Raw genomic sequence first — 18492 nt, 5'->3', positions numbered from 1 at the left:
TTTAAATAAGTATTTTAAATACCTATAATTGAATGGGAAAAAATTACACTAGTTTTGCAGTCTACCTTAAATTCTTGTTAATAACTTTCTTTTCAATTTTTTGAAATATTGTTAAATATAAAATTATACTTTATAAAAAAGATTATTTTCCATATTAAATAACCACTTGTGGAATGCACATCATAAATAATACTGGCTTTACTCATTGTAATATGTGTATACCTACTTGAGAAAATATCCTTTGCTGCTTAGCAAAGTTTGAATGCTTAAAAAGAAAAAGCTCCAGTCTCAGTAGCATGACCAACTGTAATGTGGTGACTTTTTGCAGGTCTCATTCAGGAACATCCCCTGATAACACTGCACCACCACCTCCCCCTCCAAGGCCACAGCCCTCGCATTCTAGATCGTCATCTTTAGACATGAATCGGACCTTTACAGTCACCACAGGTAGGGGTTAGAGAGCTGTGAATCAAATTATCATTTGATTTAAAGTCATTAAGGACACACAACATCTTATTTTCTCAACATGTCTGTTTTTATATTTATCCAAAGAAGAAATTGGGATTTAAAAAGTATCAGAGAGGGAATTTTTTTCTTAATGTCTATCTAAACTGTGTTTGAATTCAAGTGATAAAGATGGGAACCTGAGAGATGCCACAGAGATTGTAAAAGTATGATATGGTGATATCAAGGAGGAAAAGCTAATAGGTCTTAAGTTAGCAACAAAAGAGAGTGAGGACCCACAGCTTACTCCAATATTTTAATTTTTATATAAACGGTCAATCAAAATAAAAAATTAGGACACTGGGTAATGATGTCCTATTTGGACATTGTAAGTTTGGAATTATGAGGAAAAAGAAATAATCAACAGGCCACTGGATTTGTGGGCTAAGAAAGATTAATCCATTATTTGAGAATCATTTTCATAGAAACAATAGAGTTAATTATTAATTAAAAGAGAAAATTGGAAGTCCTCATATTTGATAGCTAAAGATCAGTCAGAATATGGAAAGAAAACCAAGAATGTATAGTATTATGGAGACAAGGGGGAACATGTCAAGAGTGCCCTGTACAATTGAACAAGAGAAATGGATTCTGAGAAAAGACCATGAGATTTGGCCATTAGATCACATCTGTGCCTTCCTATACTTAACAAAGCAATCTTTTAGAAATCTTTATCATTTGATCATATTCATTCAACCTGTTCTACTAGCAAAGTAATTATATACTTACTAAAAAGAAGACTTGTATATTCACACAGGACAACAACAGGCTGGAGTTGTTGCCCATCCTCCTGCCGTGCCTCCAAGACCACAGCCTTCACAGGTATTCTGCAACATACTCATTACTAAACATCAGTTATTACACTCCTCATGATTAACTTATCTATTAGGTGTTTGATTCTATTCTAGAATTATTTTGAAGATCCAGAATTACCGAATTTTCATTCTTACTGAGCATTTAATTCAGGGAAGATAAGTCTTATTTTGAAAGAGAATTCCAATAATAATTTCAGTTATTTTTTTAAAGACGCTGCTAGTGAACCAAATGATAGTGTCTTGACAAAGGAGAGTTTAGTTGGAAGAACTGGATTGAGAGATAGGAGATGGAGATGGCCATCTGTGTCTTGGATCTAGCAGTGACTAAGAGTGACCTCACTGCGTCGGTCTGGATGTGTTACTGCATCAGTAATGGAAGTGTCAGATGACCTCTGCATCCCTGCCAGGTTGAAATTGTTTTGATATGCACAAAACTATTATGTTCCAGGGTAGATTCTGGATTATAGCTGTTAGTTTTATGTCACTGACTGACTACCTTTTACATGAATGAATTTGGTTGATTTTTTTGAGTTAGAGTCTTAAAGTGAAGTTGAGTATTTACAGTTAAAAAGATGCTTAATCATAAAAGATGCTGAAATTTGAATATTCCAGTATTTATTTTATCTAAAGTGCTAGCAAAAATATTCTTACTGGGGTTAAGCTGTGAAACCCAGTGAGTTGGTCTCTTGGCTCAAGATCCGGTCTAGTGGGGAAGACAACTCTAAAGAATTGTAAGGGCAACAGTAGATGTGTTTATGAAATGTTTTGCTACATCTTTACTAGTTAGTAAAGTCAGGGATCACAGTGAAAAGGTATAAGTAAAGTGAAGGAAGTAACACTTAAGTAGAGACTTGAAAAATAAAGTTGTATTGGTTTGGGAGAAGGCTTTCCAACCAGACAGAATGGCATCCACAAAGTCATACAAGTGTGGGGTAAGTCTTCAAGGAAAAATGAGTTAGTTTAGAACAGCTGGAATGATGGGAAAGGAAACTGAAGAGGTCCGAAAGGGGCAGAGCATCTCCTATATCATTATAAGAAGGATACAATTTTTCTCAGAGGAGATGGAAACTTTTTAAAGGGTAAGCAAGGAAGAGATTTCTGATTTATTCCTATAGCGTCCTATACTTCCTTTGTCATAAAACTTTCACACTCTATTTTAATTCCTTGTTAACCTATGTCTTATCCTGCAGTAGACTGTCAGCTTTATTGGGCATGGACCTTATTTGTTTGTTCACTGTTATAACCATAATGCTTGGCCAAAAGTAGGTTCTCAAAAAATATTTTTGAAGATTGTAGAAGGATTGGCCTGGCAATGGAGTAGAGGATAAATTGAAGAGAAGCACACTGAAGTGTTAGAAGAATAATTAGCACACTGATTTCTACACTTTAAAAAAAATAACCTTTTTATAAACATAATGAAACATTAAAAAAAAATAACTTGTTTTGAAGAACAAACAATTGCACAATAGCCCAATTAAGAAAAAAATAGATGCAAGTGAGAATCACAGAGTAGAACCTAACTTTCCCCTCTCCTTATGCACTTTCTTTGCAATAAGAATTTTGTAAAAGTATTTGTCTTATTGGGGTTTTGTATCTTACTTTTTTTTTTTTAGTGTCTTAGCATTTCTCTTCTGGGTTTTTTAGAGCTAAATGTTTCTGTAGCTCACCTCCCTGAGTTTACAGATAATAAAACAGAGCATCGTTTTAATAATATTTTAAAAGGAAAAGAGGCCACTTGGTGACTGGTACACCAATGAACTGTTTGTTCCTCTATTCTGAACCATCGTGCAGGCTCCTGGTCCCACAGTGCATCGCCCAGTGGATGCCGATGGCATGATAACTCACACTAGTACCTCACCTCAGCAGATACCAGAACAACCAAATTTTGCAGATTTCAGCCAATTTGAAGTATTTGCTGCATCAAATGTAAATGAAGAACAAGATGATGAAGCTGAGAAACATCCAGAAGTCTTGCCGGTCAGTTTTTAAGGGCTTATCTAATTTTCCATTGGGACTCTTTCCATATCTTGCTCAGAGCCGGTCTGTAAACAGAGGAGCCTCTAAAAGAGCAGATATTAGAGTGAACATCAGTGAGCAAAATATCTGCTGCTGCTGCTTTAAGAGGATTTATATTCCCTAGGCCAGTACTTCTCAATTTTTTCATTGACCTTAAACTCCTGCTAATTGCAGTGTATTACTTTAATAAGAATCAGAATCTGGGTGGGAGTAGCTGTAGTGTGAAAAAACACTGCTCTGGGGTTGCATTTTTTTTTTGAATCCTCACTCGAGGACATTTTTCCATTGATTTTTAGAGAGGGAAAGACAAAGAAACATTGATTTGAGAGAAACACATCGATTGGTTGCCTCCTGCACATGCCCGACTAGGGCCCGGGCCTGGGCCAGGGAGGATCCTGCAACTGAGGTACATGTCCTTGACCAGAAACGAACCTGGGGCCCTTCAGTCCTCAGGCTGATGCTCTATCCACTGAGCAAAACCAGCTAGGACTGGGGTTGCATCTTAATGCTAAGCTTCTGACTGTGTGATTTGGTGAAGATATCCATGTAGCAATAGGCTGTGGTTGCCATAGCTACACTCAGTTTGCAAGTCACTTTAGTTAGACTTACACACTACAGGATGCCAAAATGTACCGTGATCTCTGGGTACAATGCTCCTGGAGACTGTTTACTTCTAGTTGCAAGACCTTCTCTAGGGGTCCCTGACCTCACTAACTATAAATGTGGAATTGGAGGGACCAAAGGAATTCTAAAACCTTGGTTCTGATTGTCTCAACCTAGATAGAGCCTCTCTGACAGATCCCAAAATCCATGTTCATTTGACTGGCATCATTCAGCCAAAGGTTTCTTATAGATCTGATCCGTAATAAATTTCTAGCCACTTCTTCAAGCCTGTAACCTGTCTCACAGTGGGGTCACAGGGTATGGCCTGCACCTCCAGGAAGGCAGGGGGGCACCTGAGGGGAAGTACGAGTGTGCACAGGGTGCTGGTCCTCATGCCCCTGGATGGATGCATCCCTCCCAACCTAAAGAACTTCCTAAATTCCCTATGGCTGCATCCTCAGCCCTCCCCCTCGCCCTCACATCTGTTACCTTCCCTCCTCTCTGCTCTTCAGTCATAGAGAATGGTCATTTTACAGGGTTTTCTCAAATTCCTTCTCATCTTCATCTCAGATTCCTTATTGTCATAACGAATATTTTCTTAACATTTTACTCTGGTGCTTTATGTATGTATTTATGCATAATTATATATTACTTATATATAATTAGTAATAATATATTCATTTCTAGGTTGAAAAAGCTTCTGATCCTGCAAGTTCTCTTCGAGTTGCCAAAACAGATAGTAAAATTGAAGAAAAGACAGCTGCTAGTGCTCCCGCCAATGTGGTATGCAAGAAGTCTTTTATAATGTTGATCATTTTGTACGTAAAAAAGAGGAGATCATTTATACTTTTTAAGATTTTAAAGATGACAAAAATCTTAGAAATAAAGTTAGAGAACATCTAACCCATTCCTTTCACTGTAGCATCTTTAGTCTGTCTCAGAATATGATCTGCCTGTTAAATATTCTAGATGATAGTCTATCATCCATATAAGTAAATGCCACAGTTCTTAAAAGTTATGTGGTGTTACAGTCTTCTAAGTACATAAAGTAGAACTTCCTTATTGATCATATTCAGGTGTGGGGGTTTTTTAAGTATAATAGGGAAAATTATATTGACCCTCTAAGGTTAATGTTATATTCTGTGCTCTTTTCTTCAACTGTTTTAGGGATAATTTTTTTCTCCAGCATTTTATGAAAATTTTTAAGCATACAGAAAATTGAAAGAATTTTACATTGTATATCAATTAATATTTTACCATACTTGCTTTATCACATATCTTTCTATTCTTGTATCTATATCAGCAATTTTTAACCTTTTTAATCTAATGGCACATATAAACTAATTACTAAAATTCTGTGGCACACCAAAAAATATATATTTTGCAAAAAAATAGACATACTTTTGATTCATTCACACCAAATGCCTATTGTGTTAGCTGTTGTCATTTTTCTGTTTGACAGTGTAAGGAAAAAGAGGTCACTGCTCCTAACTGAACTCAAGAATTGCGTGGTTTAAAATTTTTTGTGCACACTGGTTGAAAATTACTGATCTTTGTCAATCCTTAACTGCTATTTGCATACTTTCCCCTTGAAAGAAAAATTTTGCTAATTTTTTTCTCTATTTTCATCCAGTCATTTCTGATAGTTATTAAAGTAGCATTTGTTTCTGAAAGTGTTTAAATTCTACTTTATGAATACTTTATTGTTTACTACATTAGTAATTCTGTGGTGTGTTTTTTATTTTATTTTTTATTTTTTTAAATATATTTTATTGATTTTTTACAGAGAGGAAGGGAGAGAGATAGAGAGTTAGAAACATCGATGAGAGAGAAACATCGATCAGCTGCCTCCTGCACATCTCCCACTGGGGATGTGCCCGCAACCCAGGTACATGCCCTTGACCGGAGTCGAACCTGGGAACTTTCAGTCCGCAGGCTGACGCTCTATCCACTGAGCCAAACCGGTTTTGGCAGTGTTGTTTTTTAATAGTTAATTTTTGTCAGCTCTTGTTAACAAATTAAAAATAGCACTTAACCAAAGAGATGGTAGTTGAGTCTTTTCATTTATTAACAAGTCAAGTCAGACTATGGTAAATACTAAAATACCATATTTAATTCTGTTGAAGGCAGATTCACAGTTTCCAACAAAATGTCTACTCATTTTCATTAGTTATAATTATTATGCACCTTAGTGAAGGGTTTTTTTAACAGTGCCTAACTTACCACTTCTTTATAAATGGCTTTATTCATTAAGATGATGTATTTTTAGCCCTGACTGGTTTGGCTTAGTGGCTAGAGCATCGGCCTGCGGACTGAGGGGTCTCAGGTTCCATTCCGGTCAAGGGCATGTACCTTGGTTGTGGGCACATCCCCAGTGGGGGGTGTGCAGGAGGCAGCTGATCGATGCTTCTCTCTCATTGATGTTTCTGATTCTATCCCTCTCCCTTCCTCTCTGTAAAAAATCAATAAAATATATATATATAAAAGATGATGTATTTTTAGTATTTTTGAGTAGGAAATTCTATGGTGATAATGGGTGTACATTCCTGGACACTTTCTTTTGTATTTATTGAACAGATATATATTGAGCATGTGTCATGATCATGTTAAATCTGTGACTATTACAGACTTGAGTCAGATTCGGGTCTGATATTACCCTTTAAAAATTGTCTAGTCAGTACATTCACAATTGTGATGTCAAGTAGGAACATCTCCTATTGTAACTTAAGTCAGGTGTTACAACAAATTGTAAATTGTTTTAAAGTAGTAAAAGTGATTTAATTTTTGGAGAATAAGTGGCTTTTACGGAAAGCAAATGATGTTGACAAAATTCTGACTAACCATGAATGTCTTCAGGAAATGCTTCATTATTAATGGAATTCTTGTCTTCCAGGGCAAAGGTACAACACCTCTTGCTCCACCACCCAAACCTGTTCGAAGAAGATTAAAATCAGAAGATGAGTTAAGGCCTGAAGTTGATGAACATACACAAAAGACAGGTGTCTTAGCTGGTGTTCTTGCATCACAGCCTTCTATTCCTAGGTAATCAAAGCTATCCTAAATACAGTTAATTACTAGGAACAAAAAGTACAGCAATTAAAAATATCAAACGGAAAGAAATTATGGTCAGACTAGTTCTGTAGTTAAAGAAAGCTTCTTAATTGTTGCTCTTTGAGAGTTTTCTCATTTATGAGTAGGTAGAATATTCTTTCCACTTTTCCCTTCTATTATTAAGTTCTTTTCCAATTTCATTTTAGTACCCTATTGCACACTTTTAAAAATTAATAGTGTAGAGTAACACTGATATTTTAATTCTAGTTCTTTTAGACCAGGACGTGGCAGGCTAGGTCTCATGGGCCAAAGTCAGCACATGGCCTGTGTTTGTAAGTGCCATGAGCTATGGCTTTTACATTTTTGTAAAAAAAAAAAAGAGAGAGAGAGAGAGAACAAAAATATGGCCTTCAAAACCTAAAATATTTACTGTCTGGCCGTTTATAGAAAAAGTTTGCTGATGCCTGCTCTAGACTAACTTAAGTGATTTTACAGAAGAAGAATTAAATAACAAAAATTAAGCTTCTGAAGCTTAGATACTTTTGGTTGCCATTGAAACTGAGTAAATGAGGTTAAGCTAGACTGATAAGGCAAAAAATGCTCCTATTTTCTGGTTTACAGGTAGATCATGGAAGAATGGAGAGAATTTAAAGATAAGAAATGACAAGGTTATTTACTTATTTTGCCCTCTTTATCTCTCAGGTCTGTTGGGAAAGATAAAAAAGCTATTCAGGCATCAATTAGACGCAATAAGGAAACCAACACAGTTTTGGCCAGATTGAATAGTGAATTGCAGCAACAATTAAAGGTAATGTGGTTTCTGAATGTTTGGGAAGTTCCATGGGCACTGAGCATCTCAGGGTTGAACTGGAACTTAGAGGTGATCCAGCAGTGCTTATACTACTATGAAACTTGCTATGTAGCAAGAGAAATATGTATCTAAAATGTTTTATATACCTTTGAGTCTTTTAATATTAAAAAGAATATTTTATACTAAATGCTGATATGATTACCTTATAAAGGCATCGCTATTCTTATAATGTTCCTTTACTTTTCATAATGAAACACCGGAGAGGAAATATGGTGACTTTAGGTACCTCTAAGATCACATACATGGCTCTCTCTACACCAGGGGTCCTCAAACTTTTTAAACAGGGGGCCAGTTCACTGTCCCTCAGACCGTTGGAGGGCCGGACTATAGTTTAAAAAAAAACTATGAACAAATTCCTATGCACACTGCACATATCTTATTTTGAAGTAAAAAAACAAAACGGGAACAAATACAATATTTGTATTTGCATGTGGCCCGCGGGCTGTAGTTTGAGGATCCCTGCTCTACACTCTTATTTAATTCTGATTTGAGTATCGTCAACTTATCCTTTTATCAAAGATAACTCAGATTCTCTTAAAGGGACTAAACAGGTCTAAAGAAGAAGAAGGATGGAGGCAATTTAGATCATCTTGCATGTGGAAAAGACAAGCCTTAAATAGAAGTGCTTAGGACCAGTGTGTATTCCTGTCATCTGTACTTGAGAAAAATAGTTTTATTTTTCTTACTTACTCTAGCCAAGATTTTTTTCAATCCCTGTGAATAAAAATTAACAACCAGAATCATTTATGGCTTAACATTATTATGCACTCATGTTTTATAAACCAGTGTTTCTCAAACCTTAATGTGTGTGTAGTTAATCTGGGATCATGTTAAATGCAAATTCTGACTCATATTAGGTATGGAGTGGACCCTGAGAATTCTGCATTTCTCATCAGCTTCAGATATTGGAGATGCTGCTGGGCTGTTGAGCCGCTTTGGGTAGCAAGGTTGTAAACCACAAAAATGAGTAGAAAAGAGTTTGCAGAAATGTAAAATGAATACAGAGTTCGTTCATTTCCATCACATGTTCATATTCTCATCAGCATTTGTCACACTGTCCTGGAGTTATTATCTCTGGCACATTTGTCTCTGCCCTACTAAACTGAACTCACCAAGGATTAATTATAATTATTTCTGTTTAGGATAACTATATAATTTATGCCTAAACCTTTGATTAAAAAGATACTTTTGATTACAAAGAGGGAGTGAGGTGTTAGTACTTAGGCCAGGACATCAGAGGTAAACTGGAACTGTCCTAGATAAACTTGTAACTATCTTGTCTCCATCTCCTAAACCTAGCACATGTTAGGTCTTTAGGGTTCCCAGACCCAATTCCAATATTAGGAGGTGGTCCCCCATGCCAACAAACAGTTCTGACACTGGCAGGGTCTCTGAGAATTCAGCTTAATTCTGACATTGTCTACCTGGAGATAATACTAGATTCCAGAGGTTAAGAGCTTCTGACCAACTGGCTACAGATGGAAGTTCCAATACCACCACTCCCCACCTCCTCCAACTAAGAATGCTAATCACAAGTCCAGGTTGTTACTGGTACTTCTGACCAACTGGCTATGAATTAGAGGTTCACATAGCCCCCTCCTGGGGTTCCATTAATTGGCTAGAACTCAGAGAAATGTGTCCCTTATTAAGAACACTGGTTTTAAAAGGTTCCAACTCAGGAACAGCCAGATGAAAGAGATGTATAGGGCAAGGTATATGGGAAGGGGGCAAAGAGCTTCCATGCCTTCTCCAGGTGGCACTCTCCCCACATCTCCATGTGCTCACCAATCCAGAAGCTCTCCAAATACTGTCCTGAGGGTTTTTACAGAAGCTTCATTACTTAGGCATGATTGATTAAGTCATTGGTGGGTCCTGTTGATTCAACCTTCAGCCAGGGATGGGACTGAAAGTTCCAACTTTCTAATTGCTTGGTTGGTTCTCCTGGCAACCAGCCTTAGGTGCTTTCCAAAAGTCATTTTCATTAGTATAACAAGATACCTTTTCCCCCCAACCCAAATGCTTGGGAAATTCCTAGGGCTTTTGGGAGCTGTGAGCCAAGAACTGTGGATGAAGACCAAATATGTATGAGATATACAGAGTTTGGGCATCTGAATGACAAATGTATTATTTCTTATAAATCATAATATCGCATTAGGCATTTGATAAATGTCTGTTGAATGAATGATATTCTTACAAAATTCTTTGATCAAAGAAGACATAGTTGGTCTATGATTATAAATTTGGTTTGTTGTAAAGGAATAATATAAAACTTAGGGCAAGCTTGCTAGTACCAAACTGAAGATGAAAATTTTGTTCATGGGTGTTTTTCTGAAGAACTAAAGAAAACCATAGAAACATGTATATAGGAACCATTTTAAGAATCACCCTTCTCATTATTTCTGAGAATAGAAAATAGGAAATATGGTACCAAATAGGAAAAGGTAGTTCTGGTTGAAATACGATATTATCAGTATTATGGAGGGGCGGGGGGAGTAGATAAATTAGAATTTGCTGGCTATCTGCAAAGACTGCTCAAAATCAGCAGTGATTAGAAATTCTATTCCAAAATAAGTTTATTCTTTGTGAAACTGAAACTCAAAATGAGGTTCAGGCATTGCTATAACCAGATGTAATCACCAGGGGAAAGAATTTATGTTAGTTAACTTATCTACAGTTACTGCAAGGGATATGATTCACGCATAATAGCCATTGTTGTGGCAGAATGCACGGAGAACGATCAGCCAGCACTCTGAGGGAGGAAAGTTTAACCTTTATTTTGCAGATCTGATTGTTCAGGAGAATTCTGGATCCAAAGCCTAAACTGAACTTGTGGGGAGGCTCTGACCTATATAACTCCTCCCGTGGCTGCGTGGCTGGCCCCTGAGGGTCCCCGCAGCTCTGCCCAAGTCAGTCTTGGCGGGGCCTTGGGGGCATGCTCCGCAGCTCCGCCCTAGTCAGCTGTGGCGGGGCTCTGGGTTAGTCTCTGCAGCTCTGCTCAAGTCAGAGTGGGGAAGTAAGACTACAGTTTTAACCAGATACTGAACGAGGTTGTAAGCCCCCCATTTTCCTTTTCACCATCATTTGCAAATATTGGCTTTTCTAATAATTGAACAACAAAAAACGTTTTATTACCCTGATTTATATAATAAAATATTTTAATAGCATCTTTTAATATTACATACATAAAGAAACATTTCTAAAGTGTCTTTTTAAAAAATGAATAGCTGTCCCTTTGTTTTCTTAACAAATTTAAATTGTTTTTTTGATGCAGAGCTGTTGTTAGATGTGCCTTAATTTTTATAAATGTTGAAATGTAACTTGGCTTTGCATCTTTTTCAGGATGTTCTTGAGGAGAGAATTTCCCTGGAAGTTCAACTGGAACAACTTCGACCATTCTCTCACCTATAAGCCAATTGCCGTTAACTGTGAACATACCCATTCTTAAGCAGTTTTGAGTTCAAGCCAATTTGGAGGCCCAAACATTCAGCTCACTGCTTAACTCAACATTAAATTTTATGATTCTGTTTTGCCCTATATGTTCACCATTGTATTTAAGTTTCTTTTATTTTTTAATTTCAACAATAAAAGGGTCAGGATGACTTTTTCTCCAGGGTATATTGTGTTTGTTGGCACAGCCCACCCTTGTTATTCCAAAGCATCAGTAATACATAACATTGGTCCATTAGACTTATGTGGCCAAAACTTCACACTGATTTGATTTACAAAATGGGCTTCTTTTTACATCTCAAGCATATTTGCAAAAGGAGACAAAATTAAGTAAATTCAATTTGTCTTCTCTTAAGTTAAATGTTTCACATAAAGTATCTATATTTGTTTTGTAAAATCTTTAAAATTAGTTTTCTATTTAAATTTTTTATTTGAAAGAACTGTGTTGGATAAGGCCTTCTTTAACCATAAGCTCTGCAGTAATCAACATTCTCTGGAGTCCTTGGTATTTTCAGCGTTCTCCGTGTCAACTTGGAGTTCAGGTTCTATATTTTCTTTATGAAAATTTTATCAATTTCACCAGTAACTTAAAATTGTTTGGTGTGAGATTTTAATTCAGCAGCATTCAAACATATGAAATAGCTTTGAATATAGACCTTTCTTAATTACTAGTAGCCCGGTGCACGACATTCGTGCACATTAAAAGGGAATTAATTGCCCTAACCGGTTTGGCTCAGTGGATAGAGCATCGGCCTGCTGACTCAAGGGTCCCCGGTTCAATTCCGGTCAAGGGCATGTACCTTGGTTGCGGGCACATCCCCAGTGGGGAGTGTGCAGGAGGCAGCTGATCGATGTTTCTCTCTCATCGATGTTTCTAACTCTCTATCCCTCTCCCTTCCTCTCTGTAAAAAATCAATAAAATATATTTTTTTTAAAAAAGGGAATTAATTAGCAGAGATATTTTAATATTGCTATTTGCCCTTTCTCTATAATAGAAGTGTGAGAGATGAAAGGAAATTAGTAAAATGTATATGAAAATAATATATAAATTTATTAATAAACAGTAACAAAAGGATATAACAACAACAGAGGCATGATATGAAAATGACAAAAACATGATATGAAAACAACAAAAATGATATAAAAACAACAGTGATGCAAACAATGACTGATAAAGTGATTAAACTTATTCTAATATCTCCCTGTACACCACATTAAGAGTGAAAACACTTTCAGAGTGCTTGACTAATTTCCCTTGTGATGAAGTATTTAGAACTTTAACTGTAATGTCACATGCTCTTCCAACTCGAGAGAAAGCAAAAACATAACTGACCATGTGCGAAAACGGGTTCAGGTAGGAATATGCCTACTTTGTCGAGAGTTTGTCCTTGGGATTTATTAATAGTCATCACAAATGCTGGCATCACGGGAAACCGTCGTCGAATCAATTTAAATGGGAGGCCAGTGTCAGATGGGGACAAATTAATTCTTGTAATCAGAACAACTTCTCCCTCCGCAGATCCTGTTAATACTTCAGCTTCGATAATGTTAGGTCGTAATCTTTTGATAATAAATCTGGTACCATTACAAAGACCCCATTTACTATTGAGCAGCCAAGGTTGAGAACCACTGATCTATAGATACAGTATTTCCAAAGGTAGCTTCAATAATCGATTTATTACAAATCATTTCACTTCCACGCTCCGCTCCGAGGGCGGGTTCCTGCCTGAAATCTCACCCTCCAGGAAACAGCTGGGGGAGGGCGCAGCCGTTTCCAAGACAACCCCTGCAGGACTGACTTCCTTCCAGTTGGTCGCACATCTGGCCGTGATGTTACACCCAGGGTTTTTATGTAAGTAGATACCCTAAAAGTTGAAGGGAAAGTGTTGAACTTTCACAAACAACCTAAGTACCATCCACTTGCAAACATCACTGCTTTTTGCATGACTTATACACTTAACTCTCAATTAAAAGCTTATACTCATCAGTCTCTACAGAGATTATTTTCAAGTAATATGTTTTAAAACTTCTGAGGACATTAATTCACAAAATAAATAGAAATGTCTTAGGATTTCTAGTTTATCTTCAGCTGTCTTGTCACTCACTCTTTTGCCATGTAGACAGGTTTTTCCTATTAACGGAGTTTATGAAGTGTGCCCTATTTAGGATGATATACTGTCTTAGGATTTGTTTCAGACCACATGATATATATACATTTGGTCAAATTTGTAAATTTATATTCACTGCTGACTAATGGCAGATGTTCCCTTTAATGGTTTATTCTGTCTGTGGGATCATACATAGTAAGCTACATGGATATATCATAACTGAATCAAAAGTGTGGTTTTACACTAATGAAACTTTTAAAGTTGTATACAATTTTTAACAAGAACTTAAATTTTTAATAATTAGAATAAATTTATATTTTCATTGTTGAAAAAAAGAAAATGTTTCAAATAGCCTAGTTCACAATCCTATAGTGTACTAATAGATTGTATTACCTTATAGGAGAGTATGAAACTAAAAGGAAGCTGACAACCAAAATCTTCCTAGATTAATATACCTTTTATCTACCATTAACTAAATAAAAATATTTTTACTACATATATCAGCTAAAGTTTCCAAGTACCTAAAAGGTTATGGCTTCAGTTTTTTAAATACATAAATGAAGACTTTAAAGAACGGCCCAGAAAACTGCTCAACACCTACTTTGCTGTTTCTCTGTTTTGAAATAGACTTGTCTTCATTTCCTTATTTTTATTCAACTAAATTCCATTATAGGTAATTTTTGGTAGGCTTCCATTTATTTTTCTTTTTTTAAAAGTGGTGGTGTTTTTTTCCAGCAGCTTTTCAATGTAATAATGTCACCAAATGTTAAAGCTTTTTATTTGTAAGATCTAAGAATTTTATTTAGCAATCAAAGAACACTTAAAAATTACAGAAAACTTTTTAGTACTTTGTAGTGGTATATTTTTAATGCTCTCTGGAAGAGTACATTCATATTAAGGATATATGTAACAAGTTACTGAGTAAATTGCCATTTATATTTCCTATACATATTTTTAAATTAATAATTCATGAAAATGTTAAAGATGATCGATAAATCACCAACAAATTGAAATATTTCTCTAGACAGTGGTCGGCAAACTCATTAGTCAACAGAGCCAAATATCAACAGTACAACGATTGAAATTTCTTTTGAGAGCCAAATTTTTTAAACTTAAACTATATAGGTAGGTACATTGTTATTAACTTAATTAGGGTACTCCTAAGGCTTAGGAAGAGCCACACTCAAGGGGCCAAAGAGCCGCATGTGGCTCGAGAGCCGCAGTTTGCCGACCACGGCCTACTGATCATTTAAGAAACTTCATTCTGATTTTATTTTTTTACTAGATCATAAAAGAAAACTTTAAATATACAATATGCTTGTTCTGTCTTAGGTGTTGTCAGTTAGGTAACTCTATCTAATAGTGTCCATGAAAAATAACTACCAAAAGAGGTGGTTCAAAATCTTGGACTCAACTTATTGTGCATTTCACATACTTGAACACAGATGATAAAGTTTAAAAGTTAGGAGGAAACTTATGGACCGTCCTCGCGTGGAACAAAAAATACATGTCTATCTTTGCCAGGAGAATTGGCAGCCCTGATGTTTTCTTAAAGTCCAGTCTCACTTCTCCATGGTACTTTTTATTGTATTTAGGAGAACTGACAACCATAGGAACTTGTCATCTTCAGCTTCTGTGGCACAAATCCATTCATGTTTTGGACCTTGAAGAATAAAGGCATTCTTGAGATCTGTAAAAATATTTGAGGTTCACTAATTAATCTTCGCAGGTAACAATCAAAAGGAGAAATTGTTTAAAATTCAAGAATTGACCAGTGTCTTCTATTTATAAGAATATTTTGAATATTAAAAGGAATTCAAACAAATACAGTTTAGGATATAACTTAAGTTTAGAATAACTCAAATATATGACATCTAAAATAATATTGTCTTTATATTATAACTGATTTTAATTAGCAATTATATTTAAAGACTAAGTGATAGATATGTAATGTTATTTAAATCCTTGCCTTAGCCACTCCAGAAAGAACTGGAACTTGTAAAGGTCTTCACTGAGAATTATAGATGGAGATGTGGAGAGCTAGACCTAGACAACTTTGTTATGAGGACTGATGACAGAATTAAGGCAACTACTTAGATGAATGGCCACTATCTCTTAGGGTACATGATGATATTTTAACATAGGGCATAGCTAATTAAGGGGAGTCATACACTTTTAAACATACCCAGTGGTTATAGGTAAACCATTTAATCTGAGTGTGTCTTCTAGGTGGAAATACTTATTCCCACACTTGGTTTTCTTTTTTTCTCAGGCTCATATTTAAAATGAGACTGCAGCTAATGAAAAGCAATTCTTTTTAGATTAATTTTTTTCTCAGATCTTGGTTCCACTTTAACCTTGAGTCCTGCCTTTACATGCCTGAAAAATACTGGAATGAGAGTGCTCCCTTCAGGTTGTCTGGCCCAACAAATAAAAGAAAGAGACATAGGTCCTTTCAGGTGTGGGAAGTAGAGGGTAGGAAAACTAAAAATAGGCACAGTTGGTTTAGGTTTAAGTCAAAATTGTTTTTATAACAAACTAGAGGCCCGATGCACAAAATTTGTGCAAAAGTAGGCCTTCCTTCCCCCGGCTACTGGCACCAGCTTCCCTCCGGCACTCGGGACCGGGGCTTCCCTCTGGCCACTGGCAGGCACCCGGGAATCGGGCTTCCCTTGCAGCCCCAGCTTCGTCTGGATGGTCATCCAGAAGGATGTCTGGTCTAATTAGCATATTATGCTTTATTATTATAGAGGCTATTTCTATTGAGGTTATTATGAATGAAATGTTTGTTACTAAACATTCTTTGCAAATCTGTTGATTTCTTTTATTCCTTCTTTACTCGCAATTTAAATATGAATTTAAGAAAAGGTACAGTCAAATATGTAATAATCATTTAGTTCTAGTAGAATGGAAAAGTAATAGATAAAAGTCTACAATTGTAACATCCACAGGCAGTATAGGGTAGTGGGGTAGTGGTTAGGGGCTCCCACTCTTCTCAGACTACTTCAAAGAATCCCTTGGGATGATGTCGAGTCATGCCCCTTTGTGAATTTTGAAACGTCTTAATGTCTAGAGTGCATGTCTGCATTCCCTTCTTTTGCTCTTTTAAGTAGATGAAAATTTACATGAATGAAATCCTAAAATATAATTCCAGTCTTTTCCCCACTTTTCTATTGTAATAGTTAATGAGCTTTACTACATAATAAAGCTTTCAAAAGGTATTAAAGTCTTGGTAGGAAAAGAATACATACATTTGGAATCTGGAATATCTTCTACGAGTAACCTATGAAGGGCTACTGATGCAATGAACTGGTAGGTTGATTTTGAAGTCCTTTCAAATGGGGTGTGAGAAGTGCTCCGAATAGCAACAAGCAGTGCATCATTGAAGAGGAAAAGACTGAGGTCTCGGGTGTGTTCATAGAGCCTGTGTTAAAATGCAGAAGGGGCACTTTCAGAAGCGTTCCATATGCAATGTGGGGAAAGTGAACCTTCATTCAGCTTTCCCTCCTTTATAACATGCATCATGCTAAAGGTGTGTTTTTAAACTTTTGTCAAGTTTGATATTTTGTGTATGATATATTTGGGCGACCTGGGGAAAATAAATTGGGTTCATTTTTTAAGGGTAACAGGTTGGGGTGAAGAATTAGTGAGGGTCAAAGTGTCTTAAGTAGAAAGCATTGAACTGCTGGTAGGAAATACTAATTTCTAATTTTGATTGGAGGGAGGGAAATGGATGTGTAACCGCATGAGTATGATAGGTTAGAATTAAGTAGCTCTTGATTTTCACTGAGGTTGCCACCAGGGTCAAATGTAGACATACGTATCAACAGGCAAAATATGTCCACAGCCTCCATCTGTTTATTATCCTCTTTGCTGTTCTGTTGTTGGAGCCAGGTCAGGTAGGTGTCACTGTGTACTAAATGGGTGGTATAAGTACTCAACCGAGTATCAAGTGACATGCCAGGGAGGAGCTTGGAGAGGCCCACCCCACCAGGCGTGGCTAAGTAAAGCAAGGTCAATGTTTTGATGGAGGGTTACCAAAAAAATTATTTTCTCTTAAAAGTATCAAGCAACCTTGGTTACTCTGAGGAAGGTAGTCAATTTACTGGCTTGTTCAGAGGAAACCTCTTATTTTTTTTTACTTTCACCACTTTCTGTTTAACTTTTAATTTGTCAATTTACATCCACATACAGTTTCAATAAATGTAAAGTTACATCACATCCCTCCACTTAGATCACCCTAGATACCAAGCTAGTACATATATTTCCTATTTTTTTATCTGTTCAGGTAATCACACAGATGAACATATATACACATCTAGGTAGTTTGCCATTATTTTACAAAAATGGTAATATTCACCTCTCTCTCTCTCTCTCTCTCTCTCTCTCACCGAGCCTCAGACCCTTCAGTCCGCAGGCCAACGCTCAATCCACTGAGCCAAACCAGTCACGGCTATTCTCTCTGCTTTTTCCCTAGTAGAAGGAAAGTGGAAAGGCAGAGGGTTTTCAATCCATACCAAAAGGAGGGAAAAAGAACTCTACTTGGACATAGAGCAGTCTAAGTAAGACCCCAGAGGCTTGAAATAGTGTATAAGTTGGGGAATTATGATGTATTGCAACCATAAAGTGAAAGAAAGGATGGAAGGAGATGAGGTTGGAGAAAGGGGTTCCAGGCTGTCCTCACATGGAAGTCATTACAAAGCCTCTCTTTCCCACACTCCCTCCTCACTCTCTTTCTCCCTTTCACCAGGTTCATCTATTTGCTTTAAAATAACCCCTCAATTGAAAATTGAAAACAATTCAGGAAGGAAGACTTGCAACATAAATGGCATCTGTGAATGCTCTGGAAATTAATCCGTTATATACATCATTCTTTTTGAGGTTCTTTTATCTTCCTTCTAAAGAACTCAGAAACTTAATGGCAACTTTAAACAGAACCCAATTTAGTCCTGTCATTAGACCAACAGGGTTTTATTCTCCCTGGTCCTCTGTCAGATTTTAAATGGATGTGGTTTTATTCCCCTTCTCATCTAATACTGGAACATATCCATCTACAGCAAGATCTCACTTTTAAATG

At 36.5% G+C, this 18492-nt stretch overlaps 2 protein-coding genes across 3 annotated transcripts in view; one reads left to right on the top strand and one right to left on the bottom strand.

The window, feature by feature from the left end:
- REPS1 (RALBP1 associated Eps domain containing 1) overlaps positions 1-11472 on the top strand; it is a 44328-nt gene extending 32856 nt beyond the window's left edge. For both annotated transcript variants that reach the window (XM_005859064.2, XM_014533873.1), the window contains exons 13-19: positions 329-447; positions 1262-1326; positions 3111-3296; positions 4626-4721; positions 6832-6980; positions 7692-7797; positions 11200-11472. In XM_005859064.2, coding sequence (XP_005859126.1) covers positions 329-447; positions 1262-1326; positions 3111-3296; positions 4626-4721; positions 6832-6980; positions 7692-7797; positions 11200-11268 — 790 coding nt within the window. In that variant the 3' untranslated portion in view covers positions 11269-11472. The remainder of the gene's footprint in view (positions 1-328; positions 448-1261; positions 1327-3110; positions 3297-4625; positions 4722-6831; positions 6981-7691; positions 7798-11199) is intronic.
- Positions 11473-14628: 3156 nt separating this feature from the next.
- ECT2L (epithelial cell transforming 2 like) overlaps positions 14629-18492 on the bottom strand; it is a 58432-nt gene continuing 54568 nt past the window's right edge. The window contains exons 20-21 of the mRNA XM_014533872.1: positions 16667-16839; positions 14629-15105 (exon numbers count right to left, since the gene is read on the bottom strand). Of these exons, the coding sequence (XP_014389358.1) occupies positions 14978-15105; positions 16667-16839 (301 nt within the window). The 3' untranslated portion in view covers positions 14629-14977. The remainder of the gene's footprint in view (positions 15106-16666; positions 16840-18492) is intronic.

Source organism: Myotis brandtii, unplaced genomic scaffold (assembly GCF_000412655.1).
Source record: "Myotis brandtii unplaced genomic scaffold, ASM41265v1 scaffold123, whole genome shotgun sequence".
NCBI classification, from domain to species: Eukaryota; Metazoa; Chordata; class Mammalia; order Chiroptera; family Vespertilionidae; genus Myotis; species Myotis brandtii.
Note: the sequence above shows the minus strand (reverse complement) of the source record. Positions and strands in the feature narration are given on the sequence as shown.